Source organism: Balaenoptera borealis (assembly GCF_965194805.1).
Source record: "Balaenoptera borealis genome assembly, chromosome: 6".
NCBI lineage: Eukaryota > Metazoa > Chordata > Mammalia > Artiodactyla > Balaenopteridae > Balaenoptera > Balaenoptera borealis.
Window position 1 is genome coordinate 57,145,825 of NC_138863.1, and position 27,313 is coordinate 57,173,137.

The window sequence follows — 27,313 nt, forward strand, 5'->3', positions numbered from 1 at the left end:
AAAGATGGAAAGAAAGTAAATACACCGGCCACAGAGTTGTTTGAGCTTTATTTTTATATGCATACATGTGTCAAAAAAACCAAAAATTTCAAGATATAGAGTACAACATATCAAATGAAATCATTCAAAATTATTTTAATGTATACACAAATAGCAGTATAAGGTACACGTATACATTATGTAATTTGTTTTGAGGTTTTGAAAAGCAGTATTTTTGGTTTTAAAATTCTGATACCATTATCTATTACATCATTCAAGTAACATATATTTCAAAAGTTAAACTTTTTAAAAATAATAACTAAATTAACACATGACTCTAAGACAATCTGATGGATGAGCTGACTTTACCAAAATAGTGTTGTTCGATTCTTCTACAGAAAGCAAGGAGGTTGCTATAGTTTTTCACCTTCTCAGAAAGTTCATCATTGGTCAACTGTGTGGTAAGAATGGTGTACAGATGGCCAAATACCAGTGCATCTAGTTCAGTAGGCCTAAGACAAAAGCAGAAATGAGAGTAACATGAACAGTGTTTAACTTGTACGGTAGACTATATACTATTTTTTTAAACACTTTATTCATCTATTTAAAAGAAAAAAAGTCATGTAAGCAATAAATCCTACCCCAACTTGATAGAATTTATTCTATTTTATTAGAGTTTCTGTTGTAAGATATGAAAGAAAAAAAGATCTTTTAAACTATGATTTGCTAGTTGTGTGACTTGCTTTTTTAAATAGCATCATTTAAATGTGTTAAAATAATATTGGTGTAAAAAAAAAAGAATGTAATACAAATGGACTTATATAGTATGTAACCTTAAAATAATAATAATATTGGTGTAAATGATCATATTCATTTTATTCATTAATTTATTCACTAAATATATACAACAGGTCTCCAGTGTGCCAGGAACTATGCCAGATGCTAAAGATATAAAAGCAAGAAAGATATTCTAAGACATGGACACAAAACATAAATTACCACAACACAATTTAGTAAGTGCTTTTGTAGATGCATGACCAAAATGCTGTCAAAGCAGAGGATTTCACTGTGGTGCTAGGAAAACAGAATGATACCAGATTACCTGATCATCATATTACAACATGATTTAATTTTAATTTTACCATTTTAAAAGTAAACTTAGCTTCTGAAGGAGATGTAAGAATGGCTTCAACAAAATTTTTTCTGTGTTTTTTTTCCCTTTAATTATATATTACTAACAAAAAGATGAAATTTATCTACCTTGCTACTAACGGTCTATAAATGGGACATCACCCATCTATATTACGTTAAAATAATTACAGTAGACCCTTGAACAACACTGGTTTGAGGGCTTCCCTGGTGGCGCAGCGGTTAAGAATCCACCTGCCAATGCAGGGAACCCGGGTTCGAGCCCTTGTCTGGGAGGATCTCACATGCCGTGGAGCAACAAAGCCCGTGCGCCACAACTAAGCCCGTGCATCACGCCTCTGTGAGCCTGCGCTCTAGAGCCGTGAGCCACAACTACTGAGCCCGTGCTCTGCAGCAAGAGAAGCCACCACAATGAGAAGCCCGCGCACTGCAACAAAGAGTAGCCCCCCACTCGCTCCAACTAGAGAAAGCCCGTGCGCAGCGACAAAGACCCAATGCAGCCAAAAATTAATTAATTAATTAATTTTTAAAAAATACCGGTTTGAACTGTGAAGGTCCACTTACACACAGGTTTTTTTCAGTAAATACGTACTACAATACTACACAATCCAGGGCTGACTGAATCTGCAGATGCAGAACCACAGATGCAGAGGTCTGACTGTAAAGTTATACATGGATTTTCAGCTGCAGCAAAGGGTCAGCACCCTGAGCCCCCTCATTGTACTGTACTAGTACAATATTACTAAAAGGAGAAAATACGATCATTATTATGAACTAATTATTGCTGTCAGCCCTACAATGATAAAGTTACTGAGAAAACACATTAGTCGACCTAAAATGTAAAAATATGTTGCAGTAATCTGGTTTGGCAGAATAGATTGGGGGGTCCGTCAAATCCTAATTCTGTCACTTACTAGCTATGTGGCCTTGATCGCCACTGATGAATGACTTCTTTTAATAGTTGCATGGCTTTGTATCTCTTCATGCCACTAATTCCTAAAATATTTATCTCCAATCTGAGTCTCTCCCCTAAAGTCCAGAATCATACATTCAAAGGCCTATATAACAATTCCACTTGAATGTTGAATAAGCATCTCAAACCTGCTTGTCCCCTCATCTTCCCAAAATAAAAGTCACCACTACCCACCACCTGTTCAAGCCAAAAATCTGAGTTACTCTTCAGTCCCCTCTTTCTCTTACCCTCCCACATCCATTAGCAAGCCTGGTGAGACACAACCACCAAAATATGTCCTGAATGCCACCACTTATCTATATCTCCTCCAAGCATAAAACATTCGAATGAATTTCCACTCCACTTACACTAACATGCCAAACTCCTTATCCAAAACACACAAATCTTAGATGACCTGGCTCCTGCTTACCTCTTCAGCCTCATCTCCTACCATTTTCAACACACAACCATAAATGGTTTTGCTTCTTCCATTTGAACATAAACTCTAGCCAATCTTAGGGCCTTGACCCAACTATTCCTGCTGCCTGGAACACTCTGCCCTTGACTTCATACTGCTGGCTCCTCCTTGTTTTTCAGAATACAACTTAAATGTCACATCTTAGTTTGAGTGGTCAGCGTCCCTTGATCATTCAAACTAAAGTGGACATATAGCCGCTTATTGTGATGTGATCCTATTTTAATTCTCTATATGGCACTTAAAACTATCTAATATTTGTTTTTAATTAACTGTCTATCTCTTTCTACCAGGACATTGTCTACTTGTTTCCTGCTGTGTCCCCAACACCTGGAACAATGCCTGGCCCAAAGTAGGTTCTCAATAAATATGTATTTAATGAATCAATAAAAAGGTGAAGTACTTCTCATACCATACTATAACTGTTTACTTAATGTTTCCCCCATTATACTCTAAGTTCTCTAAAGATAACACTGCATATATCTTTATAACCACAGTTCTTAGCAAAGTATCTAAGGAACTGAATGGTTATTTGCTGAATGAATACATGAAAGAGAAAAGAAAGCATCCTACCTAAGTTGTATAGGATATTTAATTTTTCAACAGTAGTTATCCACACTCTTCCAAAGCCTTCCCTCTTTTGACACATTCATGAAGTATTAATCAAAGTCAAATGTGCAATTTATGGCCATGTTTAAGAGGGTAGTCAATAGGATAGTTTAAAAAAATCACAAGTGTCCTGGGACTTAATAGCACCACGATCCTAGCATTACAGATGAAGAATCAATAACAAATGGATACCTGTAAAAACCAAGGATATAGAAGGTGGATAAATATGGAGCTGAGGCACTTTGTGAGAAGTAATATAAACACCAACTCCTCCAGATCCCTAAACATATTTCTTAAAACGTGTATCTTACCAATTTAGGATTTATTTTCCTAATCCTTATTTAGGATTAACTACCCTCTGCTTCTTGTACTAGAGCCTAAAAAAAGGTGAATATATTCTCTGATGCAACTTCCAGTAGGGTAGATGGGCATCTTTTAACAATAAGTGAAGGCTCTGAATGAGCTCAGGTATGAAGGTATGTTCAAACCAGAGTAGTCTAGAAGTACCCCTCAAGTGGCCAAAATATTATTTGCTTCAAATATACATCCACATAACTCAAAAGGTCCTGAATTATGTAGGGTAATGAGCATACAAAAACTGATCTGATGTTACCTAAAGATAGCAACTTCATGACAAATTACTTTTAGAACATCTAACAGGAAGTAGAATACACTATACTAAATCAAACAAAACACACACATAGGGCTTCCCTGGTGGCGCAGTGGTTGAGAATCTGCCTGCCAATACAGAGGACGCGGGTTCGAGCCCTGGTCTGGGAGGATCCCACATGCCGTGGAGCAAGTAGGCCCGTGAGCCACAATTACTGAGCCTGCGCGTCTGGAGCCTGTGCTCCGCAACGGGAGAGGCTGCGATAGTGAGAGGCCCGCTCACCACGATGAAGAGTGGCCCCCACTTGCCGCAACTAGAGAAAGCCCTCGCACAGAAACGAAGACCCAACACAGCCATAAATAAATAAATAAATAAATGAAATTTAAAAGAAAAAAAAAACCACACACATAACAATGCATATTTTTTGTAATCCTTACAAATTTCAGCAACTACTTATATTAGTTGACTCTGACATATATGTTATCAATTCCCACAATTCTTTCTTTTTAAAAAGTACACTGTGGTAGTGGGGACACAACTGTATACCACTGCTAAAACTCACAGAACTATACACATAAAAGCGTCAATTTTACTTTTTGTAAATTATGCCACAATAAACCTGACTTTTAAAAAAAGCAATAAGCTCAGAAAAACATTTGCAACTCCTATTAGAGACAAGGACAAAAAATTACACTTTAGCCAATACTTCCACTGAATTGTTTAATCAAGCCAAGATTTCATGTACCTCCAGTTTTAATTACCTTTTCTATACAATATGGAGAGAAAACAACATTTCCACCCTTCTGCTTACTAAGTAGTTTGTAGACTGTAATTTGGATATAGATAGCAACTCTTCTCCTAAGACCTTCAACATCTTTCACACTGTTGCCTTCTCATCTTGCATTATCATTCTTTCCACATTTCTGTTGGTTACCTACTGTTCTTTTTTTTTCCAGTTTTATTGACAAATAATTAACATACATCACTGTATACGTTTAAGGTGTACAACATGATGGTTTGATTTACATAAATATATTGTAAAATTGTTGCCACAATAGGTTCAACTAACATCCACCGGTTATCTACTATTCTTTCATTTGAATATCAAAATAAAAAAGGTACCATAAAATGCAAATGTTTTCCTAACCTTTCCCACTAAAAATTTTTTTGTACTTATCTTTTTCATTTTCTTCAATTATTATGGTTCCACATTTCTTTCTCTCTTTCTGATACGTTTCACAGTCTAGTTTCAAAAACATTAATTTTGTCTGAATGTTCCCTAATTTTTCTTTCCCATTATACTATTAACTTGTCATTTCTTCATACTAACAGAAATAATCTACATATCCTTTCTTTATATATCAATCACTGATCTTTAGGACTATCATTCAAATTTGTAAATCAAGCCCCTTGCCATCAACTTTGCTATATTTTGCTTTTGGATATTTTTGAGCAATTTCCCCTTAATTTTCTTAACCAGTGATTTCTCAATTGAATAAACTTCAATGAAATCCCATTACCCCCTGAAATTTTTCTTAAGGTTCCCAAGTATAATTTTTGCATCATTTCTTCAAAATACTTTCCTATCAGTATATGAAGGTATATTTTCAAATTTTATCATTTCCTTAATGGTTAATAGCAGTATTTTTTCTTTTTCAAACCTAACTCCTTTTCCAATTTCTCCATTTAATCTAGTCTTAACCAACATTTACTGAGCTTCCTCTAATAGGTTTTGTTTGGAAAACACAGACCCTCATGGAGTTCATAAATGCTTTGGAGTAGTATTAACTCTTTCTATCCTGATTACATTTAGAAAAATTATTTTTTTCTTCTTCTTCCCCTTTATTGAAAAGGTAACATGAAAATATCACTTCAAGAAAAGTTTTAGTTTTTTATTCCAAATCCACTCACCAGGTGAAAGGGAATAAATTACCCAGTCTTTGTGTAGGTGTCTTAACAGATATCACATCAGCAAGATTACAGATACAACAGATGACACAGATTTTGTTTGAGTTGCATTTTAGAAATATGATTTAAATATTTAAAAGCTACCAACTATATATTATGAAGGATAAAAAGGACAACAATTGTTAGTATCTACTTTGTATTATTTCTAATTTTTTTCAAATTCACTTTCCTTTTTCCTTTCCACCATTTAGCTTCTTTGTCCTCTTTTCCCAATTACTATTCTTGCTGCAAGATCTCCCTCAACTATCTTTCCCTTTCTCTCATCAAGTAAAGCTACTGAGTTTCTTTCATGAGGCCTCTCAACATGTCTAGTAGGTAAGCTAGAAGAAAAGCTGATTCTAATTTTAGAGGGTAAGGAGAGGATACACAGGGAAATAAATTTTAATATTAAACAATTGGGTAAAATTAAAAATTAAAACTATTCTATACTTCAATCATAAAAATGTTTATCTAAGTCTCATATAAGGTAAAATTATTTCAAAAACCTACATCTTAATACCAGTTAAACAGTTTCTCAATTGTTTTTGCACCTATTCTAAATTTTGAATTTTTCATTACAAGTTTAAAAATAATTATACCCGAGCTGATCTCCCTGTGCTATGCAGCTGCTTCCTAGTAGCTATCTATTTTACATTTGGTAGTGTAAAATAGCTCGGTGCTTTGTGACCACCTAGAGGGGTGGGATAGGGAAGATGGGAGGGAGACGCAAGAGTGAGGAGATATCGAGATATATGTATATGTATAGCTGATTCACTTTGTTATAAAGCAGAAACTAACACACCATTGTAAAGCAATTATACTCCAATAAAGTTGTTAAAAATAATAATAATTATACCCTTATGAAGAAAAAAATTTTTTGATATTTCCACTGGATCACATGCCAAATGATACCTGGCTACTAACTCTTTGACACTGAGTTTAAATGAGGAGAAAAATAAGTTACATCTATTATCCTGGCTTCCCATGGAGACAGGGTGCATAACAAAACTAACTCCTAAAACAGAGTGATGCACTTCAAACAATAAAATGCACCCCTTCTGAGCTTTTCAGCTCCTAAGAATTCCTATATCAGAAAGAAAGGGGACTACATAATACTAACATTTTGATAACTTTCTTTAGTATTAGAGACTAAACAACTAGAATCAGCATAGCAAACATCACTAGAAATAAGAACATAGCTGTAGAAACTTTACCTACCAGGATTTCATGGTTTGAACTCTATGACCTTTCCGCTTCAAAGATTAACAGAGGGGCTTCCCTGGTGGCGCAGTGGTTGAGAATCTGCCTGCCAATGCAGGGGACACGGGTCCGAGCCCTGGTCTGGGAAGATCCCACATGCCGCGGAGCAACTAGGCCCGTGAGCCACAACTACTGAGCCTGCGCGTCTGGAGCCTGTGCTCCGCAACGAGAGAGGCCGCGACAGTAAGAGGCCCGCGCACTGTGATGAAGAGTGGCCCCAGTTCACCGCAACTAGAAAAAGCCCTCGCACAGAAACGAAGACCCAACACAGCCAAAAATAAATAAATAAATTAATTAAAAAAAAAAAAAGAAATCATTCACTTTAAAAAAAAAAAAGATCAACAGAGCCCAATTTTATTTTAATATCAGTTATATAGCACATACATTAATATAACTTTAATATTTCTAAGTTATCATCATAGTCATTTTTGCTACAAATATTAGTATCTCTACCAAAAGATGTTTGATATAGCTATAGATGAATGCCTATGAAGATGAAATAAATAATAGCAAATAAACCTTTTTAAAAATTATCAATCTAAAAGTCAAGAGATTTTTATTAAAAAGCCAAGAAAAGATTAGAATTCTAAGCAAACCAATGAGGTTAAAATGCTAATTTAAACCCATCTTAAACTGGATCACAGGATAGCTGATTCTGATATACTAAAATTGTAACTTTAAAAAAAAAAGAAAATTCATCCTTTGCCTACGTTAGATATTATTTTTCAAATTACAAAAAAATTCTGTCTTAATAAAACATGAATTACTCAATTTACATATATACACATACATATATTTAATCTATATCCTTCACAATTATTTCTATGCTTTACAAATATTTTCATTAAATTTTAAAAGAAAAGTTCATAATAATGCTTGTCCATCCAACAATATTTTTTACGGTTTAGTTTTATTCACTTTTCTAGTCCTCAGGGTATCATCCTATACAGACAAGTATGGCTACACTTCACGTTTTAATAGTAGTTTGCAAGCTCAGATTTTGTTAAGATGTCATAGTTCCATACAAAGCACCTTGAACTACCTCTAGTAGAACCTCTATCATATCATACAATAATGACTGGTTTACACTGTCTACCCTCAGGAGAAAATTCTTAATAGCTAGCACTGCATTTTAGAAATCTTGGTCTCCCTGAAGCTAGTGCTATGCCTGACACCCAAGAAATTAAATGGTTAATGAATGCAAAAATGAACTTTAATATAACTAAATCTTTTCATAAATATTGCTTGATAAAACAATTCCTCTATGATAAAATGTTGATACGATATGCACGATAAAATAATAATATAGAAAAGAAACTAACTAAAAAGAATAAATTCTTACTGCTTATTGAAGAAATATGGTTGTGTTCCCAGTCTTTGAGAAAGAGCTTGACAGCACTGGTCTACATCTTCTAAGACCTAACACAAGCAACAGACCCCAAAGAAAAATATTTAAATTAGCAAAGCAATAAAATGTGTCTAAAACTTTAATTTGTATCATAGTTTATAATAAAAATATAAATTTAGGTAACCATTTATAGTATATTTAAATCAGACTATAGACCACATAGAGAACATACGTAATAATTTCTATATAAGAAACAGGAAGAAAATTTGAGAGCAAATTTCCTGTAAATACAAGTACATTTAAGTTACTTATAAGGATTATGATCAACAAAGCTTTTATCTCAAAACTCTACTCCCTACAAAAATGTTTTCCTGAATCCATATAATCAAATGACTTCACATATATTAAAAAATCTGCTTCATAAAGATGACACTGCTGACCTACCATGAGTAAAAAACATTTGAATTGTTTTCCCACTAGTGGAAATAGATTTTACCTACTCCATCCCTATTCATTTACCCAATCCCCCTTGTGGCCAATGGCACACATCAATGAGTTGGCTGACTAGGACTAGGGGTATCCTTGAAAAAGAGACATTAATTAGCTTAATGATGCTCAAACTCATGACCTTGACAAGATATATATTTTTATAATTTTGCTACTTCAGTAAATTTAAGACCAAAGAAAAGCAGGTATATTAAGCACTGCATCTAACAGGGTTGGGTTTTTCTTTTTAAGCCCTGATGCTGCAGATCTATATTTATTGGCATAAAAAAATGTCCACAATGTATTGCTGAATGGATAAAAAAAATTAGGTTATAGAGTAGCAGGTATAATATGACCCCATTTAAAGAAAATGTTATAAAGAGACACCTAGAAGAATGTTCTCCATATAGTTAACAGTGGCAATTTCTAGATAGTAGGATTCCAGCCAACTTTTATTCCGTTTTTGAAGTTTTCTGTATTACATAATTTGTTTTACAATAAGCATGTGTGATTTTTATAAAACAAAAAAGTACTTCATGTCAGAGAAAATAAGAGCAAATGTTTTGTTAATTTTTTTTTATTATGTTGGGAGCTTTTTTTTTGGCTGAGCCGCGCAGCATGTGGGATCTTACTTCCCTGACCTGGGATGGAACTGGCGCCCCCTGCATTGGAAGCGCAGAGACTTAACCATTGGACCGCCAGGAAGTCCCCTGGGATTTTTTTTAAAGGACTATCAATTAAAAATCTTTTTTCTTTATGTATTAAAGTTGAGGGTTTTATCAACTTCAATCTGAACTGACCTGGTCCAGAGTCTTGTTACCCCATCCAATAGCTTTCATCTTACGTTTGACCTCCCACTGTTTCTGATAGGCCAAAATATGATTCAGAGGCCAAGGGTAAGGAGATCCATACCTAGCATGAGTGATCTAAAGCAAAAAGATTATGTTAAAAACATGATTCTAAAGACATAGCCTGTTTTCACAAATAAAATTCTAAGGGAAATATATTTCCAGAGACCACAAACAGAGCAATCTGAAAAAATAAAACAAAACAAAACATAGGTTGCAATCTAAAAATTAAAATTTTAAACCATTCCCTTTAAAAATATATAAACTTTCACATACTCTGCAACCAGTTACATCAAACAATGACACACAGCTTCCCTAAAATGTATGTGCAAGCAAAATTAAAGTGAAAAACTATATCACTAATGGTATAAACCACAATGTTTCATTTATGAGCAGGGACTTATGATTCTGAGCAAAAGTGTTTTTTCATTAAATTTTAATTAAGATAAATGCTGCAGAACCACTCACCTCCCCTACAGTAGCTTCATCACACCACTGAAGATACAACTAGGAAAAAAAAAAACAGTCACCAAAACTTTAGAGTATCAAAGAGAAAATGGATAAAGAAAGTTATTTCTTGCCAGGGTAATTTTTTATAAGCCAACATCATAAAAGTCACATATGTGAGGGTTGTTTTTGTTTTTTCTTGGCTAATGTTGCTACATAGAATTATTAAACTTAATGGTGGTACCTATAAAAATATTTCTTATTCATAGAATACATCTCTAAATGCCATTAAAGTATTTTACAGATACCATTTAAGTGAATTTCACAAGACCAAAATAAAACAATGAGTGGGCAAGAGTCACTCCTGTTTACAAACAGAAAAACTAGAAATGATAATATCAGGCAACTTGTTCAAAGATAATGATCAAATAATTTGGGTAACCACACTAGCCCTAGAATTTGCTTGACTGTTTTCCTATTTTTCAGTAACTTTAACATAACCCATAAGAAAGATGATCTTTTATGAGAGAAAAAGCTTATTTTCAAGGCCTATTATCTTCTATTATACCTCTGCAGTCAACAGCATATTGTTGACTAATTCCATGTAGGCTTTCATTTCTGCTTTTTGGACTTCATCCAACCCATCACTAAGAGAATGGCCCTAAAGGGAATTTAAAAAACTTTAAAAGAGCATCATATTAAATATACAAAAACTTTCAGTTATCTTACTACCAAGTAATATAACATCAATGTTTTACTGCAAATGTCCAATGGATTAATTTCCAAAATGCCCCCAAAACATAATTATTTTATGTGAAAAAATAATTAATACTTTGCTATCACTACAAAATATTAATAAGAAGGATTTACTTGTCATTATAAAAATGTATCTTTCAAGAGACAAAATTACATTATTATTTCACAAAAGAAGAAAACAATGATGGTCAGTAAACCTTGTTTTTTTAAAGAGACTAACCTTTTTAGTAATAAAATAAATTCCAAAGATTGACATGTGTTACTTACAAAGTGGTCAAAGATTTTTTTAAATGTTATTAGTAAAGGATAGGGAAATAGACACTAATTTTTAAATTCTAATTCAGTATAGTAATGAGTGGATGCATAAAATAGTATAAGCTTTAGTTGTAAGATTTTTAAAATGCATACGCTATAACACTGTATTATCACTCTTAGGAATTTATCCTAAGGAGATAATTTAACAAGTGTACAAAGGTGTATGTACAAGAATATTTATATTAGCACTCAATAACAGCAGAAAATTGGCAACAACTTCAGTGTCCATCAATAAAGACTTAAGTAAATAAATTATAATACATCCATATGATAGAATATTATACAACAATTTAAAAGGATAACATATATCTATAGTCATTAAATGGAAGAATTTCCAAACACATTGATGATTTTAAAAGGCAGGTTGCAAAATAATACATAATAGTATGACCTGTATTTTTCTACATATGCAAAAAACTTCTGGAAGCATGTTCCCCAAAATGTTAATGGAGGTTGTTCTTTGATAACTATTAAAATCTAAACTGAATAATAATTCAAATGGGTGAATTAGTATTGATACATTCAACTTTTAAACATATTCTGTAACTCCCTTCTCAAAGGTTAACCTGATATTTTACAACAATGAAGAGTTTTCATTTGTGACCAAAATTCTCATAAGCATGAGTTAGAAAATTATCACTTCGTAAAGATCAAATGGCCTCTTTTGCCATTGACTTACATTATGGGGAAAAAAAACTTACTCTTTAGAAATATTTCTCTGGTAGTTTATATCAGCATTTTGTAAAACTAGGTTAAAATCAACGTAAATGTTACAACACCCTAAAGAATGATGAATGACTTATTTAAAAGTAACTGTGATCAAATGTATTTAATATCTTTTTTATTACCTTGGCTTTAACGAATTGGACTATTGGACCAAGTTCCGATACTACTTGATTTCCTACGTGAATAAAAGGTACTTTACCTGTTGAGGGGAAAAAAAAATGTGAAAACACTCTCCATAAATTAAAGTTTGTGCTAAAAAGAAAATCAACACAAAACTGGGATATGTTTTATTAATACACAGTTTCCTAACACTATGACTTTTGAAAATTATAGTTAAATGCATATGTTAAATTCTAAAAATTGTAAAACATTAATTACTAATTTTAAAACAAAAGAAAAAAAACAAGGAGATTCATTTCTAGAGTTCTTATATGTAATAACAGATCACAATATTCCCTTTCCAGAGCTAATACTAATAAATCACTATATAGCAGTAAATAACTAATTATTCAAATTATATGAACCAAGCCTAGTCATTGGTTCATGACCACTGATAGATCTGAAAAAATTTAACTGGGCCTTCTCTTCAGAGTACAATGAATCAATCTATATTTAAACTACATTTATGAAGCTTTTTTTTTTTTTTTTTAAATCTACTACTTTCAAATCTCAGGTACCCATTCAGATCAATTGTTTAAGCACATAATGGTGCATTAATAAATGTATCTGACTCAAAAATATCAGGAATTAAGACAATAACAATCTTTGAAGGTATGCTAGCTTATTAATTATAATACAAAGTATGTTCCCAACACATGTGGGGAAAAAAGAATTAGTATGCTTACAAAAACTGGTTTCCCTAAATAAATGCCACATTAAAAAAGTAATATTTCATTTTTTAAATACTAATAATAGATGAAATTATCAGAGATGACGATCTCCAAATAGCAATAAAGTCTACCTCAAATGCTAGAGGATGAAACTCTGTCAGACCTAGTTCAAATAGAGTTCACACTAACAGCAGGCTTCTTCGTGGTCCTTTTCAACAGATTCACTCCTCTCTGGCTTAGACAGCCTGAGGGTAATGGATGAGGTGCACAGCACCAACAAAAGCTTCATCTGCGTCCACAGGACAACATTACAAAGGAAAGGCAGGCCTTTTGGAATACAACTCAACAGAGGTATTTAGAAGACATTTCCATTTACCAATATAAAAACACTGAATTCTGCATTTCTTTTTTCTACCGCTTTATAAATCTTGCGAAAGAGAAAAAAATTTCTTATCTGCATTAAGAATTAGATCATACTCTTTTTTAACTTGGGATATCTTTGTAACTACTATACTGCTAGAAATAGTGCAGGTCCTCTGAGATAATATGACCAGAGAATGAAAACTATTTGTGAATGAATGTCTAGACTGAAGAGTATTTTGGGGTGGTACATTTTGAGATCAAAGTATATTTCTCATTTTCATTATCCAGTTTGGAGTTCTTAGAAGACAGAGTTTATAGTGGCATACCTTGTCTTATTGTACTTTGCTTTATTGTGCTTTGCAGATATTGCGTGTTTTTACAAACTGAAGGTATGTGGCAACCCCGAATTGAGTAAGTGTATTGGTGCCATTTTTCTAACAGCATTTGCTTACTTTATGTCTCTGTATCACATTTTGGTAATTTTCACAATACTTCAAATATGTTCATTATTATTATATTTGTTATAAATATAAAACTTTAAAGGATGAGGAGTTGCTTCTTATGGATGAGCAAAGAAAGTGGTTTCTTGAAATAAAATCTACTCTTAGTGAAGATGCTGTGAAGACTGTTGAAATGACAACAAAGAATTTAGAATATTACATAAACTTAGTTTATAAAACAGCACCAGGGTTTGAGAGGATTGACTCCAATTCTGAAAGATGTTCTACTGTGGGTAAAATGCTATCAAACAGCATTGCATGCTACAGAGAAATCGTTTGTGAAAGGAAGAGTCAATCGAAGAGGCAAACTTCAATGCTGTCTTATTTTAAGAAATGGCCAGGGACTTCCCTGGTGGCACAGTGGTTGAGAATCCGCCTGCCAATGCAGGGGACACGGGTTCAAGCCCTGGTCCGGGAAGATCCCACGTGCTGCGGAGCAACTGAGCCCGTGCGCCACAGCTACTGAGCCTGCACTCTACAGCCCGCGAGCCACAACTACTGAAGCCCACGCACCTAGAGCCCGTGTTCCGCAACAAGGGAAGCCACTGCAATGAGAAGCCCACACACCACAACGAAGAGTGGCCCCCGCTGACCTCAACTGGAGGGGGCCCGCGCACAACAACGAAGATCCAACGCAGCAATTAATCAATCAATCAATCAGTCAATGAAAGAAACAATAAGAAATGGCCAGAGCCACCCCAACCTTCAGCAACCACCACCCTGATCAGCCAGCAGCCATCAATATGGAGGTAAGACCCTCCGCCAGCAAAAAGGTTTTGACTCACTGAAGGCTCAGACGATGGTTAGCATTTTTTAGCAATAAAATATTTCTAATGGAGATATGTATAGTGTTTTTTTAGCCACAATGTTATTTCACACTTAACAAACTACAGTATAGTGTAAACATAACTTTTATATGCATCGGGAAACCAAAAAAATCCATGTGACTCACTTTATTGCGATATTCGCTTTACTGTGGCGGTCTGGAACCAAACCCCACAGTATCTCAAGGTATGCCTGTATTTTATTTCTTTTCTTAAAAATACTTTGAGCATTGTAGATTCTGAAGCAGGGAAGCAGTGTGGGTAGTCAGTTGAATACTCATATATGTCTAAATACAAAGAAATAAATAAAAATCAAGGCAACAAGGGACTTACCTGGTGGCGCAGTGGATAAGAATCCACCTGCCAATGCAGGGGACACGGGTTTGAGCCCTGGTCCAGGAAGATCCCACATACCATGGAGCAACTAAGCCCGCATGCCACAACTACTGAGGCTGCGCTCTAGAGCCCGCGAACCACAAATACTGAGCCCTCATGCCACAACTACTGAGGCCCAGGCGCCTAGAGCCCATGCTCCGCAACAAGAGAAGCCCGCGCACCGCAATGAAGAGTAGCCCCTGCTCGCCACAACTAGAGAAAGCCCGTGCACAGCAATGAAGACCCAAAGCAGCCAAAAACTAAATTAATTAATTAATTTTTTAAAAAAATCAAGGCAACAAATTAGAAGTAAATAATGTCTTCTGTCACTAGCCTGACTTAAAGTGGAGCCAGTGTTATATCCTTATTATTGGAGGTGATCAGGCAAAGGCAGAGTGAGACAGTTATTCTCTGGCACCAATCAAAGGTCATAAAAAAAAAAACCGAAGGCCCTGCTTCTCCTTAGGCAGAATAATCATTTTTGGAACTATTACATTTAAAGAAAGCAAGAAGATGTTGCCAAGCAAGTTTATTTATTCAGAGAATATTAGAAATAGAAAGGACCTTGGATGTCATCTAATCCAAACACCTCATATTACAGATGAAGCCACTGAGGCTCAAAGAAGAGAAGTGAAATTTCCCAAGAAAATTGTTAACATGTGACAAAGTCACAGAAGGGTTAGACTAAAAATTTCCTAACTCTTAGCCAAGTGGTCTTCTGACTGACTATTCCATGATGTTCTCTGCTTTAAAAATCTACCAACAACCAGATCAAACAAGCAAATTAAATATAACACATTCTCATGGTCACCCAAATCATATGATGAAAGAAATACTAGAGACATGATGAAATTTAAATACCTTAATAGAAAGTGCCATTTTCATCTACCTATAGGAGACTTCTCCTATGCATATATGTATATATGCATGTATTGTAGTCTCTATACTATTTATGTTTGTCTTTCCTAGAATCTATAAAGATGGATAGCTACCTAGGTAATACTACATATAGTACAGTCATTTTAGGAAATAGGTGGATAAGCTATATGGCTTCTCCTTGATTTGTCAAAGATATTAACTTTAGTATTAGATTACTAACCTTTTTATATGTATATTTACACTCTTTGTATGACTACACAGAGGAAAAAGATGGACAGAACCCAATATAATTCATTTCACCAGAATTCAATAAAGTTTATAAAACCTATGTATAAATTTAAAACAAAATGATTCAATTAATAGCCTTCAAGAATCTAAAAGATGTCTATGTTTATAAGTCTAAAAATGCATTTATTGAAATGTTTTTAAAATGTATATTCATAAACCTATAAATGTAGAGGTATTCATATAGAATTTTCAGTGTGTATAGAGAGGGTGTCTTCACAGCTGTTGACAATTATTACCACCCTTAAGAGTTTATGATGAAAAAAATGTCATTCCTAACGATCCAAGTCATTCCTAAATTATCACCACAATAAACAGATCGATAACTGTCTCCCTAAAAAGCAACGTAACACACTTGTACCAATCAGTTATATTCAACGAATTTATTCATAAAGCAGTGGTCCTATGTGTTATTATTGCTCCAGCAAAACCATAATTATAATAACCCATACCAATTCTATTTATTTATCAGATTTGGTGGCACTATATTTTTATATTAAAAATTACCTGAATCATATTTATTTAAAACTGTACCTTAATCTACTAATACATGATACACAGAAAAGGCAATACTGATTATAAAAAATAGCAGAAAGGCTAAAACCTTAATAAGAAAAAGTACCTTAAAAACTTAAAATGAAACAAAAAGAATCAGAAACCAAAGACATTCAGATCTATGACATGTTAATTTAATTATTCCACAATCTCTCTTCTTCCATCGGCATAATGGGAGAATACAATTTAGAGAAGTGTATTTAATAGTAAATGGATTCACATATTAAAATTTGTTTTCTGAAGAAGGAACAGTCTTATGTAAATAAGACTAGGGGAAATCTGAGATTATGTATTTTCTTAACATTTACTATTTGAAACAATTCCCCTAACTTTCCAGTAATCATCTCTGACCACAGAGTTGAAATGAGCAGACATGTCACCCCAAGACTGTCAAGTTTGCAACTGTTACTTTATAGAACAGGAAAATTCTTCAAAGGGTAAACAAAATATATAGGCATTTAGAAAATCTAGGTACAAACTGGACTATCACTGCAATTTTATCAATGCAGAATATTAACAGAGAAGAAAAACAAAACTTTTAAAAAGCACTTACCAGATGGAGACATATATTCTGCATTTGCCCTGCAAACCACTTTGACAGGCAGATTACACATCTGCAAAAAGGCCTGTCAACCAAGAGAAGTCTACAGTAAGTCTAGTGAAAGTATATGCATATTCGAACACAACTTTTTATTTATTTCTTTTCTAAACTTAAGTAATAGCTCAGGAAAAGAAAAAGAATGAATCAACTTAAAGTGAAAGATTTGTACTCTAAAACAAAAATAAAATGTCATTTCAATACTCAAAATCAATATGACTTAGACACCAGTAAATGTATAAAACTTAAAGCATTTATACACACAAATGTAAATTATCCACTTATTTTACTGCATTAGTTTATGTAAGTCAGCAATACTGTATATTTATTTAATTTTCTTTAACAGATGACTAAAGTCCAAACTTTATAAGCTATTACTAACTTCCACTCCTCTTTACAGATTCCTTATCTTTCCGGTCTTAGGGGAAAACTCTCAAAACGTTATTTTTACTACTTCAAAGTTCTCTCCAGTAATACTCAACATCCTAATGTGTAGCTTTCATGCTTATTAACTCACTTTTTAAAGATATAGAATTGTTTATTTTTACTTTGTTTATAGCAACAAAAATTTTATAAGTGACTTAATTGTTTAACAATAGGGAACTGGTAAATTATTTATGGTAAATGCAAACCATATAATTTTATACAACAATTTTTTAAAATCATTAATTATATCTTCACACATGACTACCTTAAATAAGAACTTTATTTCCAAAGCTTCCTTCCAACTGGGTGTGACCAATGTCTAAATTCTGGCCAACGGGACTCAAAGTTCTGGGCAACTGCTCGGGAAGTTTCTTTAAAAAGAAGAGATATGACCTCTCCTCTTTTTCCTTCTTGCTGACTAGAATGTGAAAAAGATGACTTACAGCCACCGTAGCCAAACTGACTCACAGTAGAAGCTGAGTGTTGAAGATGGTAGAGCAACAAGAAGAGGCAAGAAGCCTAAGTTTTTGATAATCATTCAGTCCCAAACCTGGATTACTTGTATTAAAAAAAAAAAAGAAAGAAAGAAAAGAAATAAACTTCTATCTTTTTAAGCCACTGCTATTTTGGGTTTTCCATAACTCACAGCCAAACCTAATCCTAACCAATTTACCAACAATTACTGTTTCTAGGTTTAAACAGCACCTCACCCAAACAAAAGTTGACTCCTCTATGTCTATGTAAGTATAACTAACAGTCCTCTAAATACTATAACCTATGCTCCCAATTTATAACAATAATAGTGAGCTTCTTGGTTGGCCCACAAGTATGGACTCCAGGTAGTGGTTCTCCAGCTTCAGTGTACCATCAAAGTCATGCGGAAGGCTTGTTAAAACACGTATTGCTAAGAAGGGAAGAATTAGAATAAGTATAAAGAGACCTTTCAAGAAGACTGAGAAGGAAGAAGGGAATTAAGAAGGGTCAACTCCCTTCTATTATATATGTATCTGTACCCAATGATGGAAAAAGGTTGAGCTCATTAAAACATATATAGGAAATAGGCTGAAATGACAAGAACCAGGCAGAATAACTGACATACAAGATCCATGAGAAGATAAAAAGGAATGAAATAAGAGCACAGGTGGAAGCATCTGTTTTTTTCAGGAAACAGGACACTTTTTCCACTGTACTTGCAAGGGGTGGTCAGCATCAGTGATGATGATTGCAAGCTGATAAGTGAGAAGGTCAAGAAAATGAGGGAGTGCTCATATTCTGTGAAATGGGAGAAAAAACTGTCTGCCGAGAATGTAGGACTAAGAGGTGGTTTAGGCCTTCAGAAGAACAAAAAGAATTTGAAAGAACTGCTAATGCATCTTCTCAAAGGTCAGAATAATACTCAGTTGTTAGTTAACAATCATAGTACTATATAAAATAGTAAATATGGTATATTTTGCTAACCTCCATGAATATTGGTAACTGTACTAATCATTGTTCCAAAAAGCTGTGTTTCACTAAAAGAGATTAAGCAAAATTGTAACGTTCTACAATCAAAGCCGTGTTTCCAGTCCTGTGAATTTTTTACTTCTTTACTAAAAAATAACTGGCTTAATTTTAAACAATTTAACAACATTCAACTTACCACAGACCTCAATTGATGGCACAATTCTACTTAGCCAAAGATTAATTTTATAGCATTTACTGCAATTATTCTTCATCCCTGATTCAAAAGAAATTTTCTATATTAATCTGAATTAATCACAAAGAAGTCTGTCACAAACACAGTATTTTCATCCAAACATTAAAAATGCAAACCAAAACATTACCATTACTGTCTTCAAGAATATAAAAATTCCAAATCCAAAACAGACTTTGATTCAGCAGTATTTCTCCTTTCTCTTGTAGCATAGGAGAAAAATCTCTGAGGCTCCAAAATAGTACTTTCACCTTTCACTTGCATTTTCAATCTCTTATCAGCACCTCAAATACTCTAATTAAAACAGGTATACACACATGCACCCGAATGTTCATTGCAGCACTATTTACAATAGCCTGGTCATGGAAGCAACCTAAATGCCCATCAACAGACGAATGGATAAAGAAGTTGTGGTACATATATACAATGGAATATTACTCAGCCATAAAAAGGAACGAAATTGAGTCATTTGTTGAGACGTGGATGGATCTAGAGACTGTCATACAGAGTGAAGTAAGTCAGAAAGAGAAAAACAAATATCGTATATTAATGCATGCATGTGGAACCTAGAAAAATGGTACAGATGAGCCGGTTTGCAGGGCAGAAGTTGAGACACAGATGTAGAGAATGGACATATGGACACCAAGGGGGGAAAACTGTGGTGGGGTGGGGATGGTGGTGTGCTGAATTGGGCGATTGGGATTGACATGTATACATGTGTATAAAATTGATGTCTAATAAGAACCTGCAGTATAAAAAAACAAACAAACAAAACAACTAATACTAAACTTTCATTGGGTTATTTGTATGGAAATATGTTACTATAAATGTTTCAGACATTACATGAAATTTCTAAAAATCTTATATTTGTATTTGTATGGAAATATGTTAATATAAATGTTTCAGACATTACATGAAATCTCTAAAAAAAAAAAAAAAAAAAAAAAAACAGGTACGATACACCAACCTAAAACACATTTTATTTTCAATTCTAAATAGCAGTCTGCGTACTTTTATTCTTATGTAAATCCAAAGAAAAACGTAGTTCTAATTATAATAAGGAAAGTTAGGAAAATTCAGCCAACTCCTATTCCTCTGTTGGATACATTATTAAACTAATTATTAAACTAATTATTAAACTAATTCAAGTGATTGACAACATAAAATAATTTAAATAAAAAATTTAGCACACCCTATAAGAACAATGATTTATAACTGTGCTGTCTAGTATGGTAGCCACTAGTCACCTGTGGCTATTTAACTTAAATTTAAATTGATTAAAGTTGAATAAAATTTTTAATTCAGTTCCCCAGTCACACTAGCCATTTCACAGGCTCAACAGCCACATGTGGCTAGTGGCTACCATATTTATTGGCCAGTACAAATAACAGAACATTTCCATCATCAGAAAGTTCTACTGGACAGTGTGGGTCTATTGCAATAGCAATGGTAATCAGTGCATAAAAGATACGTTAGCACAACAGGCTGACATCATCTGAAAGAGATCAGGCTAAATATTATAAAAACAACCTGCATAGTATTACAGTGATGACTGTGAGACATTAAACACCATAATATTTTCAATTTTCAGAAAGAACTAATATAGGGTTTACTCATTTGCTGAGCAACCCCAATTGACAAAATGGGTCAGGTAAGTTTATGAAAATGTGAAAACTAAGAACTTTAGAATGAATAAATTAAAGCACAGCCAATAAATATATTCTTTGAATATAAATTTACTGAGTACCTAAACATATGACATAGTAGGACTTTTTTAAACATACACACACACATGCACACAGAACATAATACCCAGTACCTAACGTCTAAGACCCTGAAATTTAATTAGCTTCATGTAGTTTCAACATATTGAGTGAATTAATTAAGTTCATAGCATCAAAAAAATTCATTGAAGGGTGTGTATATTTTTTTATTTCCACAAAAAAATTCAAAGGAAAAAAGTAATACTAGATCATCGAGAACCAGTTAAACATGAAGGATTGAACTTACACATTTATCTCTGCAACCTTTTAAAAAATCCAATGAAATAACAGTGAAGAAAGAGAAAATGTGTAAACCCAGAAAAACACAAAGAATGGAAGAGGAGACCAAAGCAGACCAGAGATGTCAACCCATTTTTATAAGCTAAAAAGCAGACTTAGCAGGGCAGAGGAAGCTGAAACCTAAGGGCATGCAGAGGAGAAAATCAATACATTTGCATCAGAGAAACTGGGAAGATTCCAAAACTGGAGGCACCAAGTACCACAGAAGGCAGAGGTGAGGTAAAGGACTAAAAATAGGAGAATTGGATGAAAGTCTGTAAAAGCATCAGACAACTAGCCCGCCCCCAATCTGGCAGGAAACAGGGGTTCATTCTCTGGAGAAACCCAACCAGAGAAGCTCCTGACTCAGGACCCAAGCACAGCAGAGGGCCCCGGGTAGAGGGTCACACTGGAAGGAAGGTTAAGGGAAAGTATGTACACTGTAGAGAGCCACAGCACCCTCTCCCTCTCAGCTCCCAAACACTGGCAGCCACATTAAGTCCTCCAGAGTACCTCTCCATAGAAAACACCTACCAATACTGATGATTTTAGTGAGGGGTAGGGACAGTGGCCAAAAAATGGCCACTGTGCAATCAGTCTATAGTGAAGCCCGCATGTCAAAAAGTCCCTCAATGCCCCATCAGCTTTTTAGTGCCTCACTCTTAAATATAAATTGTTAGCAGAGATCAATAGATATTTGAGGAAAGCCTCAAACATACAGAGCCAAAACAAACTTCAAAAAAAAGTAGTTGAGAGGAAACAGAAAATGCAGACAGCAACTTCAAAGAAAAATTATAATGGTTATAATTCATTGAGCACTTACTATGTGCCAGGTACTTGTATAAGACCTTAACTCTATGAGGTAGGTACAAAAAAAAAAATCCCTATTTTAAGATGAGAAAACAGAAGTACAGGGAGGTCAAGGAATCTATTCAAGGCATATAGGAAGAAAGGAAAGGAGGGAGGGAGGGAAGAAAGGAGAGAAAAAGGGAAAGAAAGGAAAAAAAGAAAGAAAGAAAAAGGGAAAAAAGGAAAATGAAAAGAAGCAAAGCATAAAAAGGACTGAGATGACACTGAATGTCTCAAAAGAAGCTCCAAAAGCTAAAGGATGACAAAAGGCTTTCAAAATTCTAATGAAAAATCCTGCCAACCTAAAATTCTACATGTGGCCAAGGAATCAATCAGGTGTGAAGACAGAATTAAAAAGAAACATAACACAAGCAAGGTCTTTTTTAAAAGCCTAAAATAAAAATAATAAACCAAGAAAAAAAGAACATGGGATGCAGAAAATTAGGGAATCCAACATAAAAGGAAGGCAAGAAGAATTCCCTGAATGATGATGAATAGCAGTCATAACAACCAGCTGTGACGCCAACCAAGAAAGAAACTGTCCCAATTAAAGTAGAAGGAACAGGGCTTTCAGAGGTAATAGTTCCAATAAATAAATAAATAAATAAAGGACCTGACATGTTTGACCATTGTGAGGGGGAGTTTTACAGTTCAAAGAGTTTAGGAGAGAAAACTACCCAAATGAATTAAATAAAGTAATTATTTACACAATGGAAAAAAAATCATATAGAAAATCATATAGAAAGAATATGTTCATTGTACACTCAGCTGGGGTCAATATTTACAATATTTACATTCTAATTATAATATAAACACTGAATATTAATTTAACAAAAGTTAAAGAACTATTGGGAAGATGGGGAAGGAGAAGGGGAAGAGAGCTGCAAATGGTAAATTTCGTAGTGGAATTCAATAGATATATTTAAATTAAAAAATGAAACGGCAACACAAGTATCTTACTTCGAAATACAGAGGTAAATACCCAGGCGAAAAAAATACAGCTGAAAGAACAGAAAGTGGTTGTTTCTGGGTATCAGGATTTGGGGTGAGGTAAGGGTGGGACAGTCGACTGTTTTCTGTGTGTGATAAGATTCCCATACATTGATGGTGGGAGTGGTAAACGAGCCAACCACTTTGAACTGTTTGGTAATATTGCCTATTAAGCAGATGCCTACTCTGTCAGCCAACAATTCCCCTCCCAGAAATACACCAAAAAGAAACAAGGCATACAGTCACTAACATACAAGAATGCTCCTAGCAACTTCGTCCATATAATCAAATAAAGGAACTCAAATGTCCATTAACATGAGCAGCAACTCTAAAATTCCTAATTCCAAGCTAAAAAGGATATATGTTACCAATTGCTATTATAAAAAAGCGAAAAATATAAAAAGATTACACATTTTTCTTAACTCTAAATTCTTTAGAAATAGCATACTTTGAGAACTTTTAAATCAGAGAAATTCTAGAAACAGTCCCAGAAGGTAACACCTATGATAATCCATGAAGATTCTAAATTCTATTTCTCCAGTAATTACTTCTGAATCATATCTTCTGGGAACTACAGCTCAAATATTTTGTAAAAACTAGTTTTGAGAAATAAAATATATTTCATTTACATATAATTGAAACTAAGGCCAGGAGTCTAAAGAAATAAGAACAATCTGTTACCAATCAATTCGACCCTTACAAATACTTTAAATCCTATGTTCAAAAGTTGTTATTTTAGATAACAGTGCCACTCCTTTTATTAGATCATAAAACTAGCATCTTAAATGTTTGGGGAAAACCTAACACATGTTGCAGATAAAAGAATGTCTTGTGATTGCCGGGGCCGGGTGGGGTGGGGGGTGGCAGCAGCGGGAGGGATGAATGAACCGGGAGTGTGGGGTTAGCAGACACAAACTACTATATACAGGACGCATAAACAACAAGGTCCTACTGTAGAGCACAGGGAACTACATTCAGTATCCTGTGATAGACCATAATGGAAAAGAGTATGAAAAAGAATGTATATATACGTATAACTGAATCACTTTGCTGTATAGTAGAAATTAACACAACATTGTCAATCAACTATACTTCAATAAAATAAATTTAAGAAAAAAAGAATGTCAGGAATATAGACAGGGATCCTGTAACAGCAATCCTTCAGTAACACGGTGGCAAGGCTTCTGATTCCTCCTCCTTCTCATTTCAGAACCCTCTGTCTTCTAAAACTAGCTTTTACTGCTGTAATTCCCAGTTATGTGCCTGGTACATAACTGGCAGATAATAATTATCAGCTCAATGAATAAATAAACAAACACACAAAAATCTGAACAATACATAAACCACAAAATAAACAAAGAGTAGAGAATCCAAAACTCAGTACACCTAGTTCTAGTCATATATGAATTTTTCTAAATGAAACAACAGAAACTTCTGATAATAAAAACACAGGGGGAAAAAAAAGGCTGCTTTTGTCAAAATTCAAAACAAAATTTATACTCAACCACTGGTCGGGGTATAAATCAATGTAATCTTTTTAAAGGGCACTTTGGTAACATCTACCAAAATTCTAAATATACATAGCCTTTGACCCAGTAATTGTATTGCTAGAAATATATCATATGGGCATACTTACATAAGATTATATAAGATATATGTAAGGATAGTCACACCTAAGCCCTATTTATAGTAGCAAAGTAATAATTATAATAATAGCCTAATATCTATCAATAAGAGACTGGTTCAATAAACTGTGGTGAATCTATTAATGGAATATTTGTAGCCTTCAAAAAAGAATGGGGTTGCCCCCTCAACTGAACTTCTCACACTACATTCCAAAGACATTTCTCATCTGGGCTACTGAATGACATAAGACAGTATACACCAAATGCAGAATTCCTTTTTGTGTTATTTTTCTTCTAAAGGCCTGGAGCAAATCACTAAAACCATAGCTTAATAAGGCCTGCAAAAAGCTAATTTATTTGGTCCATTGCATAGCTTCCTGTGAACTAACTTGGTAGGAGGATATAATTTTGAATATCTAGAAGAATGAATGGAAAGCAATTATTCATTCATTCACTCACTCAATAAATATTATTGAGCACATGCTATATATCAGAAACTGTTCTTGGCACTGGGAATAGAGTGGTCCCAGACCTCATGGAGTTTACATTCTAATGGAGACAGATGATAAGCAAATAAACCAGAATAGATCCACTGTGATTCCTGCTACTTAGAAATACAAAGCAGTGTCAGGGTATTGCTATTATACGTAGGATGGTCAGATAAGGGTTCACCGGTAACATAACATTTGAGCATAAACCTGAAGAAAGTTAGGGAGCAAGCCATGTAGGTTTCTAGGAGAAGAGCAGTCCAAGTTCAAAGCAGTTCTATGCTTCAACTGGAGTGTTTGAGGAACAGCAACAAGACCTGTGTGACGATGCAGACTAAGGAAGTGAGTGGTAAGAGACGAGCTCAGAGAGACAACCAGGAGATCATGGAGGACATCTAGATAATTGTAAGGATTTTGGCTTTTAATTTGAGTGAGACAAACAATCATTACAGGAGGTTGAGCTGAGGATTGCTGGAATCTGACCGACATTTTAAAGGACTACAAACCACTATACAGAGATTAGATTGTAAAGAGTAGAAGGGTGGAAACACAAGAACTAGTTAGGAAAATTTTGCACTAATCCAGGCAAGAAATGATGGCGGCCCAGGCCAGGATAGGAGAGCTGGAGGTGGTAAGAAGTCAGATTCTGGCTATGTTTTCAAGGTAGGGCCAAAAAGATTTGCTGGTAACTGGATGTGGACATAGCAAAAAAAGAGAGGACTCCAAAGATGACTCAAAGTTTCTCACATAAACAATTAGAAAGATGGAATTGCCATTTACCAAAATAGGAAAAACTGTGGGACGAGCAGGTTTTGGTGGGAGGAGGAGGATTCAGGGGCCTTTAGATGGTCTTCTCTAACTATCACTTCTCTGTTAGACTTCTGACAGGCAATGACTAGCAGAAAACTCTGCTCTCTTTTCAAAGGCCTGGAGTTGCAAATGGCACAGTTATATGCTTTGAAACCAGATAAACAGATTCTAATGAAACATCAAGAAGCCCAATCTCAGAGGCCACCCCACCTCTTTTATGAACAAAGGTGACAGAAATACCTACAAATCAGTATCATCTTTGTCAACACTTTCCTGCAAGTATGGTAATATCAAGGTGTTAAGAAATGGGTAGACCTACTGATATTATGCAGAACAAAAACACAATCAAGGACAGTTTTTAATCTTTGATCTTTTCTGCATCTATAGCCCACCAAACTTAAAAACTGAAAAGTCAATTTAACACCTGGTTAAACAAGAAGCTTTAAGAAGCTAAGAAACCATCTGATAAAAACAGTATTATCTTCTGAAAATTTACTGAGAAGTAACACATGAAGGAGCCACTGTCAGCCGGAGTCCTTTAAAATCTCAGCAACTATGGCCCGGTTGTCAGAAAATTTAAAATAAGCATGCAAGTCTCACAACTAATATAAGTAGGTAAGCAGAATAACATTAATGAGCAAATCAAACAAAACATCTCAAATAGTATACATAACTAGTTTCTTCAAGTCTTTATTCCCAAAGAAATATATTAATAATATTCCAGAAAGAATCTAGGGGGAAATCAGTGAAATTAAATTTAAGCCAAAAAGTCATCAATTTCTTTTACAGAAAACAATAATTATGATGGTCCCTGACAGAAGTAAGGAAACAGAATCTACAACCTTAAAAACCTTAAAATATCAAATATCCTTTGTTTTAATTGCATTATGTGAACAACAACCAAAAAGGTAATTAAAAATATTCAGTTCATGAAATGGTGTAAAGGGCTCAACCCTGGTTGAATGGAAACACAGCCAGCCAACAACAGGCCCACCCTGGTCACTGCCTTTGCACACGGAGGATGCTGCCTCATTGAGATGCTGTCCTTACCATCATTTAGAGTAATCTGACTTTCTGTTGCTGACTCATAAGCCATACCACTCTTACGACTGGGCTACTATTAGCACACTCTCACTCCTTATTTGTCACTGGTTAAGTGCCCTAGCAGAACCTAATGGATCCTAAGAGAGGAGAGATTTAAGAAGCAAACTGTTTAAGTGGGAGACTATAGTGTCTTCTGAAAAATGGGAATCCCCTGCATCAGTCTTAAAAGT

The 27,313-nt window shown here is 34.4% G+C and overlaps 1 protein-coding gene across 3 annotated transcripts in view; it reads right to left on the reverse strand.

Annotated features, from left to right (window-relative positions):
• Positions 1-29: 29 nt before the first annotated feature.
• Positions 30-27,313, reverse strand: part of MTX2 (metaxin 2) — a 60,907-nt gene continuing 33,623 nt past the window's right edge. For 2 of the 3 annotated variants that reach the window (XM_082395668.1, XM_082395669.1), the window contains 7 exons: positions 17,072-17,144; positions 12,030-12,106; positions 10,679-10,771; positions 10,132-10,170; positions 9,616-9,741; positions 8,324-8,400; positions 30-491 (listed from right to left, as the gene is read on the reverse strand). In XM_082395668.1, the coding sequence (XP_082251794.1) occupies positions 317-491; positions 8,324-8,400; positions 9,616-9,741; positions 10,132-10,170; positions 10,679-10,771; positions 12,030-12,106; positions 17,072-17,144 (660 nt within the window). In that variant the 3' untranslated portion in view covers positions 30-316. The remainder of the gene's footprint in view (positions 492-8,323; positions 8,401-9,615; positions 9,742-10,131; positions 10,171-10,678; positions 10,772-12,029; positions 12,107-17,071; positions 17,145-27,313) is intronic. The other variant, XM_082395670.1, reaches the window with a different exon arrangement.